This window comes from Manduca sexta, chromosome 5 (assembly GCF_014839805.1).
Source record: "Manduca sexta isolate Smith_Timp_Sample1 chromosome 5, JHU_Msex_v1.0, whole genome shotgun sequence".
NCBI lineage: Eukaryota > Metazoa > Arthropoda > Insecta > Lepidoptera > Sphingidae > Manduca > Manduca sexta.
In genome coordinates, this window is record NC_051119.1 from 6,684,865 (window position 1) to 6,705,994 (window position 21,130).

General features: G+C 36.3%; 2 protein-coding genes across 3 annotated transcripts in view; one reads left to right on the plus strand and one right to left on the minus strand.

Moving 5' to 3' along the window:
- LOC115449367 overlaps nt 1–21,130 on the minus strand; it is a 124,484-nt gene that overhangs the window by 65,194 nt on the left and 38,160 nt on the right. The gene's annotated exons all lie outside the window — the stretch shown is intronic.
- Nucleotides 1–21,130, plus strand: part of LOC115449369 (lysozyme) — a 32,581-nt gene that overhangs the window by 6,467 nt on the left and 4,984 nt on the right. Inside the window, exons 2-3 of one of the 2 annotated variants that reach the window (XM_030177171.2) lie at nt 6,870–7,020; nt 16,709–16,797. In XM_030177171.2, the coding sequence (XP_030033031.1) occupies nt 6,876–7,020; nt 16,709–16,797 (234 nt within the window). In that variant the 5' untranslated portion in view covers nt 6,870–6,875. The remainder of the gene's footprint in view (nt 1–6,869; nt 7,021–16,708; nt 16,798–21,130) is intronic. The other variant, XM_030177172.2, reaches the window with a different exon arrangement.

Genomic DNA, 21,130 nt, shown 5'->3' on the forward strand with positions numbered 1-21,130 from the left:
AAAATGGCATTCATTTTAGTTGCCAGTGTAATAAAAATCAGTACCCATATATTCATTTCATTAAAAATAAAGTCCATACATGTTTTAGTATTTCTGTCAATGCAAGTACAAGTCGCCATTTGTTTGTTTTTAGAAGGATTAATATTTTATCTTTTTTACCAGCTATTTGGAGTTTGGTTATAATTATTAAGTAAAATATTTTTTTTATAACAATATTTTTGTTTAATGAATAATATATTTAATACATATTTTGTAGATTCAAGTACAAGCACATTTATTGTGCATATTAACTTTTTTATTCCATTTAAAAGGGGAATTTGTTATAAATTGGTAGCAATTCGCCATATTAGCAGTAAATTATCCGATGTTTGATTTGCAACAATTAAACAACTTTTTTTTTCATATCTTTAAAACCCCTATTTGCTCATGGCTGAAATAAATACAAATGAAGTAATAATTAAAATTATGATTTTACATGGTTATTTGGTTAAGACGCATGACTGATGCAAAGATAGCCTGGTTTTGGGCATTGTCCTTTAAAAAGTGGTTAAACAAACAAAGAAGGATATGAAATCTGCCAACTCGCAATACCCTTATCCCTCTCAATAGTAAAGGAGGCCCAGCAGTGGGACAGTATACAATACAGCAGTGGCGAGAAGTCCACATAACCCGCTTGCTGCCGGTATCTCTTTATGTAGAATCAAATTATCATTAGAATAATTTGCAAACCGCATTCATGCATACGAGTTTATCGTTGTAAAGGTAAACACCGCTGTAGAGGAACAGATGGTTGCGTTCTATGGAAGGGGAAGATTCCCAGTCAGGCAGATGTTACGCCTGACCGGCTGCGGCCTCTCCGACAGTTCCTATTCAGAGGTGATATATACGCAACGCGTCGCTCAAATTTTGCAAGCGTAATCCAGGATCGTCTGTCGCCATCTTGCGTGATTGCTATGCGATAAATCACTATAGTTGCGTTAATACCATATAGGTCTTCTCGAAGTTTCGCTGATGTTGACGAGATTCCAACTCCTCCCTATTTTTTCTATTTGATTAATTTCGTTGCGGGATAATGACATATTAGTTTTCCCTGAGACTCGCCGAGCTTCACTGCTCGGTGTCACAAAATGCGTGCCACTGCTGATCCTGGCTTACAGGAGTTGTAGTGGTGGGTGTGAGGGCGGGAAAGTCTCTGATGTTGACGAGATGGCGGTATGTATACTAATTGTACCGCTACACGAGTACCTATATGTCATGTCGGGATCCCTTTCGGAATATTTCACCCTTCGCTACTGCAGTGCTGGTAATATGTACTTATTTGTTACAAAGAAAAATTATTAAAACAGCAAGCACTTGTATTGCCTTCAGGGCACTGTATATTTTGGACACAATGCAGTCTACATTTTTGGAGCGAGCAATGAAAGATTATTGCCTCATTGTTTCTCCACATCGTATATCTAACCAGTAGGATCGTCAGTTCTATTACGTCAGATAATGAGAAATAAAATGTATTATATTAAAAACAAATAGTAATTCATATTCTTTTTTTATTGCTTTGAATGAAGAGAAGAGCTTGCTGTTCGCCTGATGGTAAGCGATACGATCGCCCATAAACAGTAGAAACACCATCCAACACGTTGAATTACAAAGTATTGTTTGGTAATCCACTGCGCTCGCCATCCTAAGACATGAGATGTTAAGTCTTATTATGTCCAGTAGTTACACTGGCTACAAATATAATATAATATTAGTTAAATATACAAATAATTCTAGATGACTGTCTCGGTAGTGTAGTTGTTGTTGTACACGGTAAGAGTACGACTACCGCGCGTCCTGGATTCGAATCGCAAGTCGAGCCTAAAATAATTGTGACTGGGTTTTGCCTTGAAAATTACTGTCACAATTCGTAGTCAGGAAGTTGACCGTTTGATATCTCCGTGTCTCTAAATATGTAACAATGATTCTAGCAAATAAATAAATTTAAAAACCACGTAAATTTACTCCAAAATTCAATTATTTATATGGTACAATGTCCAATACTCAAGCGATACTTGTCTCACATACATTCAGCAAAAGTTCCTCTTTTAAAATTCACAATACACGTACAGACTACAAATATAGAGAATATAGTTGTTGCACATAAACGCAGTACAGGAACGGGTCGTGAATAATAACTGTTCGCGTAATGCATTTGTCTCCTGACGTAAACTTTAGGTAATAAACGCGTTCCGTTTGATTATGTCCGTGTTAGCTCATAACAGTGTTTCCTTTGTTATCATTTTTACTACATGTGGCTTTGGCTCCTTTCTAGAAAGAAAGACTGGTAAAGACCAGTCAGTGTCTTCATAAACGCGGTAATAATGGTAAATGCTCTAGGATTCGATGCGGTAAGAGTCCACTACAGCAAATTCTCGAATGTCAGATGTCTGACATTCTGAAAGGCCAGGCTAAAAGCGACCTGAACCAGCGAAAATGCTTGACAAAATCGATGAGTGAAGAAAGCATAATGAGTGTGAGCCACGTGGCAATCCATACACTTTGTTTGCCCCTATGGAATATAGATGTTATACTATGTATGTATAGCCTATATAAGATATAAGCGACGATAGCCTAGTGGGGTGTGGAACGGACTGCCACGACGAATATCCGCAGGTCCGCAGGTAAAGGCATACCTCTAACTTTTTTATAATTATTCGTGTATTCTTTGTAATTTAATTTTCAGTGAATGATAACATCGTGATGAAATCTGCATATCTGAGAAGTTCTCTATAGAAATTTTGTGGGTGTGTGAAATCTACCAATCCGCACTAGGCCAGCGTGGTGGACTAACGCCTAATCCATCTCCGTAGTAGAGGAAGCCCGTGCTCAGTAGTAGGGAAGTGTATATGGTCTATCTGAGTGCATATATTCAGTTTAGCATTATACTTCTAATATACATCCAAATCTTCGTAATATCAACATTTCACGTAGCTTATAATGCCATACGTCACATCGAGGCAGTGAATGATAACAAGGTTCAAAATACATTCGCATTACACTTGCTAATTAGTCAACGTATCGGATGGCTTAATTTAACGTGGCTATACGGTACTTGATTGCATGACATAAATAATGATGGTCGAAATTTAAGCCTTATGGTATTCGAGAATTCGGTTATGCGAGAATTGACGATGATATTTTTATTTGTTGATTGAAATCACACAGATACATCACGCTTTAATCCCCAAGAAGAAGTTAGAGGCGCTTTCATGACACCCACTTTTCACCTATATGTCCCGTTCAATATGATAGGGGACGAAATATATTGGGCAACCGTCGAGACAATTCTTGTGCGCTTGGTCTTCACACCGAATACACGCCCATGCCATTTGCCGCGGCTCTAGGCACACAGACCAGTGTGTATACCTCATGGTTGTAATTACACATTGAGGCCTATGTAGGCTCGCGAACATTGCCTGGCCTTCACCCCTCCGTCCATACGAACAAGGTTCTTTTTCCTTCACCTTTCCCAACTTTCCTCCAAGGCCCTGCAGTCGCTGAGCTGGGGGATTCCAGTATCCCATTTGCATGTATCCCAGGTATTGACTGCAGAGTCTAATAATAAAAAAAAATACACTAAAAAAAAATATACATACTGGACGCTAAATCCAAACTCCGAGTTGATACTGAGTAGAAGAAGCATACATTGAGTTAGGTGACTGTCGATTGCATCTGAATTCAGAGAGCTCATTGCTTCATTATGTCGTATCACAATAATAGTACAGTAGAATAGTTTTGTTGCCGAGCATTGTAGGTGTTATGTTCGGGTTTAAAAAACGTAACCCGTTCGCTACAGTTTATTTTTCACCTCTAATTACATGAAATTTGGCACACAGATCATTTCCTAAATTTAACTTGTCCACTTTTTATCCAGTTAAACAAAAAAGGCGAAATATCAAGCATCAACCAGTAAAAGCATACAATATAAATTTTATTCCGAGAAAGGTTTGCCGTGAGGGCGGTAAGCAACGGCTTGGCTGTACCTCTAGCATTGCAAAGTCCATGGACTGCGAATGCTACTTACTATCAGCCGAACCGCTTGCTCGTTTAACTACTAAGGAAATAAAAATAAAAAAATGGAGCGAAGTCGCGAGTAACCCCTAGTACACCATGTTTTCGGCAGCCGCAACACAAGCGTGTACAGAACGCTTAACAGAATTCATTTCGGTCGATGGAACCTCTCATTTTGCCGTTCGTCTAGCCGCTGTTATTATTCTCATATTTATTCTGAGACCGGCTTTTGTTTGCCTCCACGTGAAATTACAAATGCTGAAGTCTTTCCAAAATAAACATTTCCAAGTTCAAATGGCGAAATGAATCTTGCGTTTTTTCGTGATAAATGTTTGTGTAATTTTTATTTGACGATGATATTTTTATTATTGTGTATAAAAATCCTTGTGTAAATAGAAATTGTGTTTCGGTTTATGACGAACTTCGCGTATAAACAATAGAGTTGTTTACTCTACTGTTTTTAGAAAAAAAATACTCTGAAATCAATAGAGTTGACAGTTGTTAGTTGCTTTAACATTAAGTCAAACAATTGTCAGTTTAATAGAAATTCAAACGGAACATTGACAGCATTTTGTCGCCATTTTGTGTCGCGCAACAATTATAGCGTCTGTTCGTCTCATTATGCTACAGCCATGTTAATTTCAAAGTGTAAACGTGTCATTAAAGATGCAAATAGTTGAAACAGGAGATGCTACAAGCGGAGTGCAAACTTCAACATTTCTCCTCTTATAAATGATACAGAAACTATCTTTGTTGCCACTGTTTTAATATAGTTTTAAATGAATACTTTATCTTTACAATTAATTTGAAAAGATTGTTGTAAAATCTGTAGAATATTTCAATTGTAAAGATTTTTTCACTGAAGGTTACCACGTTATTGTTTTATCACGTGAATTTTTTAAAATAATAATTTTCACGGATTTTGTCGCGGTTAAGTATATTATTATTTTCTCCCGACGTTTCGAAGACTGCAGCCTTCATGGTCACAGGACGGACTGAGGTGTTAGTCATCCGCAAGTGAAAGTTACAATATGTCCCTACATTTTACAATTATAATTATTATTATTTTGTTTACGATCCAATCCACGCAGAATAAGCTCACAAAAATGAGACCTCAGTAAGACTACAGGCGTGACTTGAATACTGCATGCCAGCTTCTTGGGCATTATGTTTGTCACCTGCAGATCCGTTTAGGAGCGTTGGAGATCATCTCTCCGACATTTGCTGCGCCCTCGGATGGGAAAAAGTAGTAATCACACTGTAGTGATATTTATTTTGTATGGTCAACCCGGACTAATACGAGTGTCCCGCATAAAACCGGCGTGTAGCTACAATATACCGTTCCTATATATACTATTATTATATTATAGCTTAAAACTTTGTTTGTTTGAACGCGTTAATCTCAGGAACTACTAGAGGGATTATGATTTATTTTCAATAAAAGAAAGCTACAATACTTCTAAGTGATAAAATTGTTTATCCTAGACAACTTTTTCAGGCAGCCAGAGCCGTAGGCAAAAGTTAGTTCTATATAAAACTATTTTAAACAGTATATCCAACCTTTTAAAACGTGTTAGCATTCAACGTCTTAATTAGAACCTAACCTAAAATAAACACGTTAGAAACCATCATACAAGCCACGGTAAAGGTCGAGTAAAGTAATTTCGACCTTAATGACATTGCCATTATACCGCAGCCTTCGTTCAATTATGTGATTTTAAATGGCCTTGCCGGCTTGTCTCGGAGCTACAATGTTAAGGACATGAACAATGTACTAGAGAAATGCGTCAGATTTTGAATACGCATTTGGTGATTATGTTACGTAGATCTAAACTTATTTAGATACTATGAAATATGACATTCGGGTTTTTTTAATTGCTTTCAATGACGACATGAGCTTACCGTTCGCCTGATGGTAAGCGATACGACCGCCCATAAACAGTAGAAACACCAACACCTTGAATTATAAAGTATCGTTGAGTATTCCACTGCGCTCGCCATCCTGAGACATGAGATGTTAAGTCTTATTATGTTCAGTAGTTACACAGACTACAATGTCCTTCAAACCGGAACACAACAGCGACTACACATTGCAGCTTGGCGGCAAAAATAGACATTGCGATGGTACCTATCCAGGCCGACTCTCACATATAGGAGACCTACCACTAGTTGTTGAATCTCAACTGGTGGTAGTAAAAGTATTTCAGAAATCAAATTTGTGGTTTATTGTTCGCCGGCGTGCGCATGTCACCCAAGGCGACCACCGAAAATGAGCGTTGTGCTGTAGTTCGCGTTATAGCTCAAAAATTTTTGCTTAGTCACCTATACGTCACAGCGACGACGAGGCGTGCAAAATTCGTCATCTTATTGTTTTATGTATATATTTTTTTGCTTTTATTTTGAACTGGCATAAGCAGAATTACTACGTCGTATATGTTGCACGCTGTGACAAATAAATGTGTCTGCGTTATTCTTTTCTTTCTAAGCCCAAAAACCTAAGTACCACAAATCCCAATTCCTTCTCTTTTTTAAATTTTCTTAACGTAAATTGTGTCCGATGTCATATTTTATGTTAGTTGTAATTGCCTGTAACTGAGTAGTTTGATTTGAGTCTGCTTTCTTTTATTCTTAATGTACCCACTGGCGATCCAATAAAAATATTGTTGTATCTCAATATTATCCAATCACAACGGCCCTATATCTACGCACTGCGAAGGCTGCCATACCGTTAGCACTGAGAAACAGACTTGTTATCACAGCTTTCCTTCGTCCTTAGATAAAAAACGTCTATGAATAAGGGGGTAAATCTTTTACTTTAGTCCAGAATGCCGCTGCCAGTCCATCTCATGCTGCTTCTGCTGTCTTCAAACCTGATCCCGGCTTCAGAAGCTCACGCCAAGACCTTCACGCGATGCCAGCTGTCCAGAGAACTGCTCCGATACAACTTCCCCAGAAGTCTTATACCAAACTGTAAGTATTTATATAAGCTCTCACCTTATCTCCTGAGGGGTAGACTGCATCTGATACGGCGGACTATTCAAATAGGGGGGGGAGACTCGCTAATATATGATATATTCATTAAATTCTCAGGAAAGTTGAGTTTTTTTATACATGTACGATTAAAGAAGTGTATTAGAACACTAATTAGCTATTTGTTGAATTATTTTGAGTCTGTTTATATATTTGTTAACGTATATCTCCGAAACTACTGGACTGATTTTCGTGTAGTTTTTACAAGTGGATAGAGTATAACTAGGAGCAGAATATAGGCGTTTTTTTAAATCGCATATCAGAGTAAAAGGTTAATTAAAATTTACTTTAAAATTTAGTTTAACTTCTTCCACTAAATATTACATATTCTATTTTCTTATTACTCCTTGACATGCTGATGGCTAAACCAATCTTATTATGTACAAAACAAAATCTAATTTTGAAAACAATGTTAATACACACATCCCAGCGCGGGATCGAAGTCAAGATTATTAACTAGAGTAATGCCGCCTTGAATGCAGCTTCCCGGCAAATCCCTAGGGATCCCGCACTACTCTTCGATGCATTAAATTCTAATCCGCGAGAACGGTTCGCATATTAATTACCTTGGGATTAAAAGTTTTCACATTTAGATGTTTGGTTAAGAATTTCATTTTGAACTTTGGTTGTTGAAGAACGTCGTCCAATAGAAAAAATAATTGTAGTGCCATTATATGGACGGTTAGGTCAAAGTAACTTTTCCGTGTCATTACAGAACGGCCAAGCGGAAGTTCAGCATTCACTTATAAAGGTTAAAAGGAATAAAAACAGTTTAGAACAGATATAAAACAAATACACATCTATTTATATGTTGTTAATACAACGCACTTCTTGTATATTTAGAGATCTTTAAAACCAGCTTTTCCCTTTTTAACTCCCGACAGAATAAATGCTATTACAATTTTAAGGTGTTTGTGTATCTATATGTCTGTTTATGGCATCGTAGCTCCAAAAGAATATATATTTGTTACCCGCAACCTTGAATGTAAATGACATGACTTCCATATTTTATGATAAGCTGAGAGAAATAATAAAAAAACTAGTTCCTAAACGTAAGCCCAAATCACGTAAACACCCATCATGGTTTAATAGAAATTTAATAAGAATGCTTTCTGAAAAGAAAAGCTTAGGAAACGCTATTTAAAATATCAAAATCCTCGTGATGAGCTTGAGTACAATATCCATAGGCAGCGCTGTAAAGATTATTATGACAAATGCCTTAACGAATATCATATCAATATAGAGCTTAATCTAGTAAATAATCCGAAAATGTTTTGGAAATTTGTTAACGATAAGCGTTCAGATTACAACGCCATTCCCTCCACTATGTTTTCAAACATATCCGATTTTAGTGTTAGTAGCGGCCCAGATATCGCAAATCTTTTTGCTGATCACTTTTCATCCGTCTTCTCTAGCTCTGATGTAAAACCGAGTTCGCCTGCAGAACACTTAAACAATAAAGTTCATTCATCCAACTTAACATCAAAATCCTTAGGCAGGATATATTTTTCTGAGTACGATGTGCTCAAAAACTTAAAGCGTCTTAATATTACAAAAGGAGCGGGTCCAGATCAAGTACCACCAATTCTTATACAACGTTGTGCACGGGGTCTAGCTTTACCATTAAGTATTATATTAAATCGTTCACTTTGCACTGGAGAATTTCCAAATGAATGGAAAATCGCCAAAGTTATACCGATTCATAAAAAAGGTGATCACAGCTGTGTTCTAAATTATCGCCCCATCTCCATTTTATCCTGCTTTTCAAAAGTTTTTAAATCACTAGTATGTCCAATTATGACACAATACTTCAGCTCGATTTTCTCGGATTATCAACACGGATTTAAAAGTCGACGGTCTACGACAACAAACTTAACTTGTTATGTTTCTGATATATCCTCAGAAATCGATAAAGGTCATCAGGTAGATGCAATTTACACTGATTTTAGTAGCGCCTTCGACAGGGTTAATCACAAAATTCTACTGCACAAGTTGGAGGCACAGGGAATACATGGTCCACTTTTACAATGGTTTCGATCATATCTTGAAAATAGGTTGCAAATGGTTGCAGTAAAGGGATATGTGTCAAGGTCATACCAAGCTATATCTGGCGTACCGCAAGGCTCACATCTTGGACCAGTTTTGTTTTCCCTATTCATAAATGACATAACTAATAACATAGTCAACAGTAAATTCTTTTTGTTCGCAGACGACTTAAAATTATATAGAACTATTGCAACGGAAAATGACACAAAGTTATTACAAGACGACTTGAACAACATCGTGAAGTGGTGCAATGTCAATAATATGTCTCTCAATGTCAATAAATGCCATCATATAAAATTTACCAGAAAAAACAAACCAATACTATCAACATATACTATTAATGATTACTCATTACAGGAAGTTAAGGAAATGCGAGATTTAGGCGTTATTATTGACAACAAACTTAAATTCACATCCCACATTAATAAAATAGTTAAAACATCGGCTAAAATATTAGGATTTATAAGAAGAAATACAAAAAAATTTCGTCAAGTTCGCGTTAAAGTTGCCTTATTTAATGCACTAGCTCGTAGTATATTAGAGTACGCCAGTGTGATTTGGAATCCTACTTACGCGATACATTCTCAAAGAATTGAAAATATACAACGCTCTTTCACACGGTTCTTAGCCTTTGCGAGTCCCGATATCTCCCACAGATGCCCTTACAGTCAACGTATGTCTTTCTTTAAAATGATGTCGCTTCGTCAACGCAGAAGTTTCCACGACTTGTTATTTTTATACAAAATAGTAAACTCAGAGGTTGAATGCAATTCGTTACTGTCCAATATAAACATTTCAGTCCCGTCTAAAATACCTAGATATCCGACAAAAACACATTTTGCCCCCATCGTCTAGAACCAATCTAGGTTCACAAGCGCCCATATCCAGAATATGCATTTCATATAACTCTGTTAATAAAATCAACCCTAATATAGACATATTTCATGATTCACAAAACATTTACAAGAAAAAAATATTCGAACACCTCAAACAAAATTTAAACTAATCCCACTATCATTGCGTACCCTCAATAATCGAAACATAATAAATCAGCAGTAAGTACAAATTTATAAAAGGATCTATATCCTAGTTATGTTTACTTTGTAATTATTAGTTGGTAGATTTTAGTATTAATTTGTCTTTTTGTAACATTGCGTACTAATTTGTGAGTGTTGTGTACTCCTATAACTGGTACACACATCAGATTGTGACCTTACCACTTTTATGTTATTAACAAGAAATGTGTGTACTGTTGGAGAACCTTATTTAAATAAATAAATAAATAAAATATTTTTTATTACCTGAATAAGATTTACATTGCAATATGCAGGAATGGAATGAATGAATACATATATCCCGATTCCTGCCTGCTTCCCCACATGTAGAATTTTTGTAGTCTAATTATCATTAGAACGATTTTCAGATCACATTTAAGCCTATTTATACCTCTATACTACACACATTTATACATTTGTACCTTTGGCCACTGCTACATTGCAATATACGTCTCTAACCTCCAGTGGCGAAAGATGAAATTTTCCGAAAGCGAACCCGATACAACTTATCTATACAATTATAAAACGAATTCCCCAAAAGCAGTCTGACTGTATGTGATCCATTTTCTTAAAATCTACTGAAATTATTTTTACTAAAAGATAGTGCAATTATTGAGGTCGTTTAGATTAATAGTACATTACGGTTTTATGTAAATTGACTGAAATATAACGAGTATAGTTGAAGTGGTCGCGTGGTTATAAAAAATCTCGTGGGTCAGGATTTGCGCAGGAAAACTTTGTGATACACTGTTTCCACGCGGGCGAAGCCGCGGGCACAGCTGGTAGGTACTAATAATATGCATAAATGCGGCTTGGAAATCGTTCTAATGGTAATTAGATTTTACATAAATTACGAAAGGGAAGCCGGCAGGAATCGGGTTATATGGACCCTTAGCCGCTGCTAACCACTCATCAGCGATAAAATAATTTGTTAAATTTTCATTGATGTATATTCTATAGACACGAATGTCCATATAAACTATTAGCTGTTGCTCGCCGCCTCGCCCGCGTGAAGAAGAATTCCGTTTTTTTTCCGATTTCCTTGATTTGTGTCGTTATATTATAACCAAATCACACAAAACCATTATAAATTGTAGCCTTTGTGTTAATCTGATGTATAACCAATATTACTGTAAAGTTTCATCCAAATCCGTTAAGTAGTTTTTTCGTGAAAGAGGAACAAACATACATACATCCATCCATACATATCCTCGCAAACCTTCGCATTTATAATATTACTAGGAATTGTTCAAAATCTGAACTAAAATGGAACCAAAACGTCACTGTTATAACCTATTTATTCACAACAAATAATTTTACTTATATGACTAATATTTTTTATTCACATCCAGGCATACACTTAGACTCGAGTTCTTATTTTATGAGCGCTACTCCGTACAAAGCCACAAGCTGTCAACATTGACCATACTAAAGTCAGTTTGAATAGATTGTTTAATTCAGTTGAACACAGTGAATGTACGGAACGCCAAATCTAGTACTATACATATCGATGAATCACAAACAAACCTAATACAATACAACGTAATGAAATCCTCGCGATATATCGATTGTCTTCCTTCCTATTAGAAATGAACATATAAAAGGCGTGTTATCCGTCCATTCGTAATATAACACCGGACTTCATTTGTACAAACATTTTCATGTAATTGGATACGGATCTTAGCCAACTTTCGTATTGTGTACAAGATATTGCTTAAGGAACTTTTGTGAACAATGATTGGGTATTGATAGAGTTAAATTATATTTTGTCGTAATTTAATATTCGTTATAATTTACCTATTCGTTTATAAAAGCCATCAAAATAAACTCTTCAGTTTTATAATATAATCATCATCATAATATTCACGTTTAATCTTTATTATCATCATCAGCTGTTCCTTCACTCTCATAGTCCAGTAAGACGGCAATCCGACATGACCGGAGAAAAATCTGCCGCAGGACCAACAGCTTCAGCTTTCCAAAGCACGGGGGTATTAAACCGCCAACTTCCTGACTCCGAGCTGCGACTGAGTAATTTTTAAAATAGAATAACCTATTTGTTTTTGATTCGATACGAACCCAAGACATCAGTGTGACAGTCGAACTCGTACCGCATATTACAACTACTTCACTGACACAGTAATATGCACTACGTATAATTATTATATGAAAGACCTGTATGACGGTGGAGATCTAATAAAATACTCACTTGACACCCCCATAATTCATAATAATTCCGCAATATTACTACTATTTTGCATAATCGTTGTGTCATTTAACATACCGTTAACCAAAACTGTAATTACTTAATAGATTTGTCCAAATACCGGTCGTGTTAAACTTCTTACCCTCTGTACTTGAATCCATTAATTGTAGTAAAATGTCCCCTTTTTGATTTAAGCCGTCCGCAAACGTATTAATTTGAATTAATTCCGAGAGGTGACATCGCTTTCTACGTAGAATGACGTCGTTATGTAATAAATGTACAGTAAGACAGCATAAACATAAAATTAAATTAAATAATGATACAAACAAATTTACGCGAATGTTAGACATTTAAATTAGACTTTGCAGCCTTCATGGTCACGGGGAGTCCCCCCCGTGACCATGAAGGCTGCAAAGTCTTCGAAACGTCGGGAGAAAAGTAAAATATTAAAACCGCGATAAAATTCGTAAAATAGTTTAATTTAGATACAAACAAGCTTAGATTTTAGGAGATTCAAATTACGAAGTACATCGCTGCGCTCGTCATCTTGAAACATCTATACTGATATATAGCTAGAGTTTGGTTGTTTGTTTGTTTGAACGCGCTTATCTCAGGACTATTAGACCGATTTGTTTCATTGATAGGAAGCTTGTTTCATACAAACTCGGTAAAGTGACCCTACTGCAGCTGATGGTAAGAAGTAGAGTCCAATAGAACGTCGACTGACGAGAGATGATTTCCCCTAGGCAGATACAATTACTCTTGAGTGCTATAGGCAATATTTTACCCCGGAATAACTTTTTCACGCAGGCAGAGCCGCAGGCAAAAGCTAGCCAAAAATAAAATCTCATAATGTCCAGTAATAAAATTAACTTTATCCTTTAAACCAGTACAATGCTTGCAAGACACTGCTTAGTTAAAGAAATAAACAATGCAATGGTACCAAGAGAAACTATCTCGACATTTGAAAGCCACAATTCCAAATGTCGTAAAGCTAAGTAAAAATATTCTTTTAAGGGTAAAAAAATGGAAAAGTCCGAGTTAGACTCGCACAGTGGGTTCCGTACAAACTTGTATGTAAGGTATCTGTATATATATAAGTTCTTGACGGACCTTCCTTTGCTCTTCGATCTCTAGTCACGGTTATTGCACCAAATAATAAGTTTGAAATAGTAAATTCCGTTTTTTTGTTTTTAACGTACATATTTATAGTTTTCAGATTTTTCCTTTACATGTTACTGTAGGACATTGCTTCTTGGAAAATTTTATGATTCTAAGTCAACGCGAAGTACCATATATTTGATTCTCTTGTTAAATCGCAAAATATGTGACATAAACAGTCTTATCTTTTGATCGCGTTGACTTATAACTTAGATTTTTTCACAGCTGAAATAATCTATAGTCTCCAGTACTTGATATTGATTTCAACTTAATACCTCTAGAAGTTCCTGAGCAAAATGAGACTTGACAGATAGATGTACAATTGATCTTATAATAATTCCTTTATAATATTGATTTCAAGTAATAGATACCTCTAGAAGTTCCCGAGAAAAAATAGTCTTGACAGGCAAAAATTGATCCTATACAAATTCCTTTTGAACTACGAAACCCTAAAAATGCATCACTCAAAAGCAAGACTTTTTGACAAAAGTACTTTAAGAGTAAGAAGCCCGTTAACTTAACTTGCAGTTCTTGGGAAGTTATCCCAATGAAGTTTTACGTAAAAACAGCACTAAGAACACTGTAATGTGACGTCACGTTTTCTTCCTTAGTCAGAGCGCGCTATGAAACTTCGTTTAAGTTAGCTTACTGCTAATTAAACTAAAAAATGGGTTTTGTATAATTTGAAAATGTGGATGGACAAAGGGGCTTCTTGCGAAGAATGAACAGAGAGTTTGAATGAAGGAAATAAATAAACAGCTAGTAAGGTTATTTCAAATAATATAATGCGTTTACAATTTTGTTTCCCTAAATATACTGCCGTCATAGGAAAAAAGTCATTTTTTATTGAGTTAAAAAATATCTGTAATCATTAAAAAAGATATATCTAACAATTTTTCCTTATAGCAGCAGTATAGTATAGTCACTATACTATACTACTATTATCCTACATAGGAGCGACGATAGCCTAGTTGGGAGTGGAACGGACTGCCGAGACGAATGTCCGTAGGTTCAAAACCTATGAACACCTCTGACTTTTTTGAAGTTATGCGTCTATTGTTTGTGAATTATCGCTTGCTTTAACGGTAAAGGAAAACATCGTGAGGAAACCTGCATACCTGAAAAGTTTTGTATAAGAATTACAAAGGTACTTGAAGTCTGCCAATCTGTACTATCCAGCTTGGTGAACTAATACCTAATCCCTGTCAATAGACTCTTCTATTGACAGGGATTAGGTATTAGTATGGCCGTGGCCAGCAGTGGAACAGTATATAATACAGGGCTGATATTATTATTACAATTAAATAAGTTTTTCGCTTATGTTAGATAATAGCTTTTTGAGACATAAACAGCAAATTACGATTCCTTTATTTGGGTACAAATTTTAAATTTTGCTTCTTTTTAACTTTGGAATTCTATCTACCCCCTTTCTGTTATAATACGTTGATCTTTTCGGAATAACTGACCAATTTGTTGCAATTTTCTATTTAGTTTTTTAATATCATTTTCTTATAAATGCTATTTCTATTTTCTTATCTACTATAAAGTTTTTATACAAATAGGCATATTTAATTTCTTAACTTTAATTAATTAATTCTGAACACTACACTTGGCGTAGTTGCAATTTTAACGCTACAACTTCCTCTGTGAGGTCCCGTCTTCAAATCTCGGTTCGTGCAAAGTGCTCTTAGGTTTTTTCTCAGTATCAGCATGGAGTCAAGAATTTGTGCCCGGTATATGCTCGCCCCGTCACTTCATGGGAATACGCACAGCGGAAAGTGGATGCACCAGTTGCACCCTTACCCCTTCAGAGATAAAGGCGTGATTCGTATGTTTTTAAATAACACACCTGCCCTACTGTCCATGCATCCTTCACCAATGTATTACGTCAATTAAGGCGGCTCTCTAACAAATTTTAAACTTAAATGAAAGGGGATTTGGAAATGTTTTGTCATCTGAATGATGTTCCCTTTTTATGCAAATGGGAGATCTCGGAGAGAGTAAAGTTTCGCGTGAACGCTTATTAAGGTCAGAGGCGGCAATTCATTTAGTTTCCGCTACAAGTTGAGGCTTTGTTCGGACGCGGGACTGTTTTGTTTGTCAAAAATAATATCAACACTACTTAAGTTTTAAAAAATGGAGGCACTCACCTATGATTAAATAGCCGCTGATAATTCCATTTAACAGCTTACTTATAATGTATTTTTATGAAATAAATTTACTTAATCAAAAAGATTACTATAGACAGTTGCGCTTACTCCCAAGCGATCAGTATAATAATAATAATAAAATCAGCCCTGTATTATAAACTTACCCACTGCTGATCACGGGCCTCCTCTACTACTGAAAGGGATTAGGCCTTAGTCCACCACGCTGGCCTAGTGCGGATTGGTAGACTTCACATACCTTCGAAATTCCTATAGAGAACTTCTCAGATGTGCAGGTTTCCTCACGATGTTTTTCTTTACCGTTAAAGCGAACGATAAATACACAAAGAATACACACATGATTTTATAAAGCGATCAGTATACTCGTCTCATTTTGTTTTAAAACGTAATTTAATCTCAATTGAGCGGTTTGCTGGTCGTGTATTTTTGTTAAAAAAACTTGTCTTACTCTCAAGCGAGTTATTAGCTTATCTCGTCCTTTACTATATAAAGTAATGAAAACCGCCCTCGCCAACACCCAAACCTATTCCTAAGACCGCGTCCACCCGCAACCTACAATCACCAGAAATGTTATTCGTATTCAGATTTTAAGCTTAGCTTTAGCCTTTGTTTTTCCTTTTTCGGTAACTTTAAATCCTTTTGAATCGTAGCGATCTTTCCCGCGACATGGAAGTTGAAGTTTTAGCCTTGGACTTAGAATTAATTTTCTGGACGGCGTTGTGCAGAAATGATCCAATCAATATTCAAAGTATAAGATTACATTTTAATCCATAATGAACTTTATTTACGTACAATATTATGCCATCCTATATGAAACGGGATGTATACAGGCTGATGCCAGAAAGCAACGCACTTACGTGGGTCACTATGGCGGATTTTACACCTTGTATACGGTGGTCGCTATCGGGTAGGTTATAAAATATATCCTCCCGTACTATAAAATATAATATAGTATAATACTACAGTTATTAAAGTTTATTTTCCTTTGGCAGGGGTTTGCCTGATAGAACACGCGAGCGGCAGAACTACAGAGAAAGTGACCAATCATAACAACTCCTACACCAGCTTTGGATTATTCCAGGTAATTGTCTATACTATATTTCTTTAATTAATATTTTATTAATGAATCCTTACTGGTCGATTTTCTACCACGGCCCATCTCAACGGATATCAGCCGGGTTCGTAAGAAATATTATAGAGCACAAGTGTTTATAATACACAAGTCCACTCTCTTCCTACACTCTCATAGTCCAGTGAGACGACAATCAGATATGACTGGAGAGAAATCAGGTGCTGCATCAACAGCTTTACGTCCTTACGAACGCATGTGGACGTCACACCGCTAACTCCCTGACTCCGACCTACGACTAAGTTATTTTAAAATTCAATTACCCTATCACATTTGTATTTGGCCTGACTCGGATTCGAACCCACTGCCCTGCACTCTAAACCTTACACCATATATTTTTAAGTCATAAATTTTAGTCTGCTCTAACTCTATTAACTTTGAAAAAGACATCAACGCGCTAACCTACCTATAACTTGCAATTATACCTATGTAGTTTTATATAGCTTATAACTACCTGTCTGCAGTCACTGTATATTATAATAATATCTAAATACTGCCCATTGCCTATATTTATTGTAAAACTTAATATACTAAAAGCTAACAATTTGGCTACTAAACAATAAACCAAACCCATCAGTTAATTAAAATTCAAGAGGAGCTAATTGTACAAAACGCCAAATTAAACGTTAAAACAGTGTAACTATTAAAAGCTGTTAATTAAACCGGTGATTGGTCATAAATTATAGATGCCGTTTGTATACGATGGCCAGTTAATTAGCTGCCCAGGACTTCGATCATACGGTGATAGTTGATCAATTCAAATGCACTGATCGGCCTAATTCAGGCACGATTTAGTGAAATTAGTTTATTCAACTGCCTCATGTTACTATCCATATAAAAAACATAGTTGAATTGAAAACCTCCTCCTTTTTTGAAGTCGGTTAAAATTATCCTAAAATGGCCTTAAAAATAAATAAGAATATCTCATAATGAAACAGCAAAACCTGGCGTGATTATACGTTAAAGGAAAGTATAAAAAAATACACTTCAAATTGATAACTTCCTCGGTTTGATAATTGAAGTCGGTTAAAAAGAAAGGGGTTATGAATGAAGAGTAATACAATTCAGCGATGTTAATGGGTCTTTTCTATCTGTATGGGTGTTTGTAAATGACATCTTCAAAAGTTCTGAATGATTTTTCATGTAGTTTTCACACATAAACATTACTAGACATTATGAGACTTATTTAAGGTCTCATGGTGATGCAGTGACACGGAGTGTTTTGTTCAAAGTTCTGTCTGTTTTGTGGGTGTTGCTACTGTCAATGGAAAGTCGTATCGCTTAACATGAGGCAAGCGATTTACTCGTCTGCTTATTGAAATGAAAAAAAAAAGTAATTTAAAACTTTCATGCCCGTGCCTCTATTTATCTCTGAATCGCTCTGATTACCTGAGAGAAATGCCTCTAGCAATAATTTCGTGTTACAGTTGACTATTGCTATTTGTATACTTGTATCTAGTTGGATAACGATCACAGTACTCGAGGTGTAAAATCAACAATTTTGTCCCTCGTGTTTCACGTTCCGAAATCAGCCTATGTTGGTTTAAAACGGGCCGGTATAATCGTTTGACTTAGTTTCATTTATAACTTCTATAAAATCGGTACGTCGTATAAACTCTAAAACAGAAGAAATTATTGAAATCTGGTGAAAAATCTACGAGTTATAAGCCATTGAAATTAGGTAGTAGGGGTGAGTGTTAAAAACAGAAAAGAGACGAAATACTTGCGTGTGACGTCAGCTTGTTACAATGCTTGCTAAAGAAAGAGATAGAGCGATATGCATACTCCACGCGCACTCCTGCACGCAGCAATATTCGAAATTTGAATTACTGCCTCATTTCTTGTCGAATTTTAATGCTGTTTTCACAGAAGGATTTCTTTTTTATACTAATTGCTGTTACATATTAAAAAACGCAAAAAATCAAACAAAGTCAAATACCTTATTGTGTCGACTGGCAAAGTATAATCATATATAAAACGTTTCGAACATATGTTCATTAATACAACATGGCTAGTATCAACTTATTCGGTTGAAAATAAAACACTGAAGCCATGCCTATCTTACGTTAAACTCGATTCAGAACTAACCATTCATTAGTACAGTTAGCCAAAAAAGTAGCTAAACAAATTAAACATGTCAAATCGTCTTCAAATTCTGATCTCCGTATTCAACAAATTTTTCTTCACTGAAACAAACTTAAAATGGGGTGTTCTATTTAAGCGTTTTTAAATGTTGAATTTGTTCAGCAATGTTTGTTGCTGACTGTACCTAAAGTCCGGCAGTGATTAGCGCGACTAATCATGCAAATATCACGGCTAATTGTCATGTAGATTTATTCGAGTACCGATATTGCGATGGTTTAGTTTGGCTCGTATAGATATATACTCGATGTATGTCTGAAGGGAAATTGGTGTATTTAGAGAAGAAAATGTGAACTAATAACTATTTTTCATACTGATATTTAATTTTTTTGCATTATATCAGCCTGGAGTTTAGAATTTGTACCGGATATGAGAGACTCGCTGTCTATCACATCACGAGATGGAACACATATGGCGTATGCAGTGGTTTCACCTCTGCCTACCCTTTAAAAGGCGTTATGTGTGTTTATCGAATTTGTTAAATACTACAGAATACATTAGGTATAAATTCGATTACTGTTATATATATATTTTATCTCTGTATCAGCCCGGAGTTCAGAATCGTGCCCGGTAAATGTATAGAAATAGAAATGATCCCATTGTGTATATGGAACTGTCTACCCATTAAAAAAGGTGCTATATAAGATTAGTTAAATCGCCCGTAACCTTTGGATTCAACCTAAACTATTCACACACAAACTCCTTTGATAACATTACCAATGCATTACATATTCGAAGACTCACTCGACTAAACCAATTTGATTCAAAGGTGCGGGGTCCTTTGTGGGGGCTTTGTGCAGCGGGGAGCGAGGCGGGACGTCCGGGAGGGGCAGGGGGGGCAGTTCATAACGCATCGCATCCGGCTGGATGCAGATTACGTGTAATTGAGTTAGGAGATATGAAAATAGACGATCTGATTGATTGATTGTGTGAACTAGTTCATGGACTGAATGTAGGTGTAAGGTCTATTTCTTAGTAGAGATACGTGTCTACAATGTGATTGGGTCTTCAATGAACTACTTCAGTCAACTATCTCACGGAAACTTGACAGTTCTAAATAATCAGGCCGGGATAACTGTGCCGATCTTCGGGAGTGCGTAAAGCAACGTGAAATTACGCAATTAGGCCGGCATTACTTTGCCGATCGTCCGATGTCTTGTCTTGTCGGTCAATATTTTTTTTATTTTTGAATGACGAGTAGAGCTTACCGTTCGCCTGATAGTAAGCGATAGGACCGCCCATAAACAATAGAAACACCAACACTTTGAATTACGAAATACGAGTCGGTACTCCACTGCGCTTGCCATCCTGAGTTGTTAAGTCATGTTAAGTCTATTTATGTCCAGTAGTTACGCTAACTATAATGTCCTTTAAACCGGAACACAATAGTGACTCAACACTGCTGCTTGGTAGCAGAAAGACATTGCGGTGGTACCTACCCAGGCAGACTGTCAAATATGAGAGACCTACCAATACCAGTTAGCTCATCAATAAAACTTTTTATAGATACAATAAATTTATATATAATAAAGAAACAATACATTCAATCAGTATGTAACAATTGGTGCGACTCGCGGCCCCGGGTTCGATCCGCGGTTAGTGCTAGGTGCGATTTGCATTGTCGCTAGTTCGTTACCGAGCGGGTCGCGACGGGATCAATTCAGATCTATTCGCATAGGAACACGCTACATTCGCTAGGGACTCGGAAGTATCGATGTCGATGATTTACATTTTATTTATTTTAATATTTAATATTTCCAACTCCTCCCTATCTTTCTATTTGATTAATTTCGTTGCGGGATAATGACATATTAGTTTTCCCTGAGACTCTCCGAGCTTCACTGCTCGGTGTCATAATGCGTGCCACTGCTGATCCTGGCTTACAGGAGTTGTAGTGGTGGGTGTGAGGGCGGGAAAGTCTCGATTTTATTTATTTATTTCGTTGAATATTTTTTTATAATGTAGGAGGCAAGTATGTCGAGGGTATTTCATGTTTCAGCCTACCTAGATCAGCGTGATAGACTAAGGCTTAAGCCTTCTTATTAGTACAAAAGGCCCAAGATTAGCAGTGTGATAGATTTCTTACTGGGCACGAACTATCTAAGCATTATAATCAATATTTAAATTCAAGGCTACAGCCTTC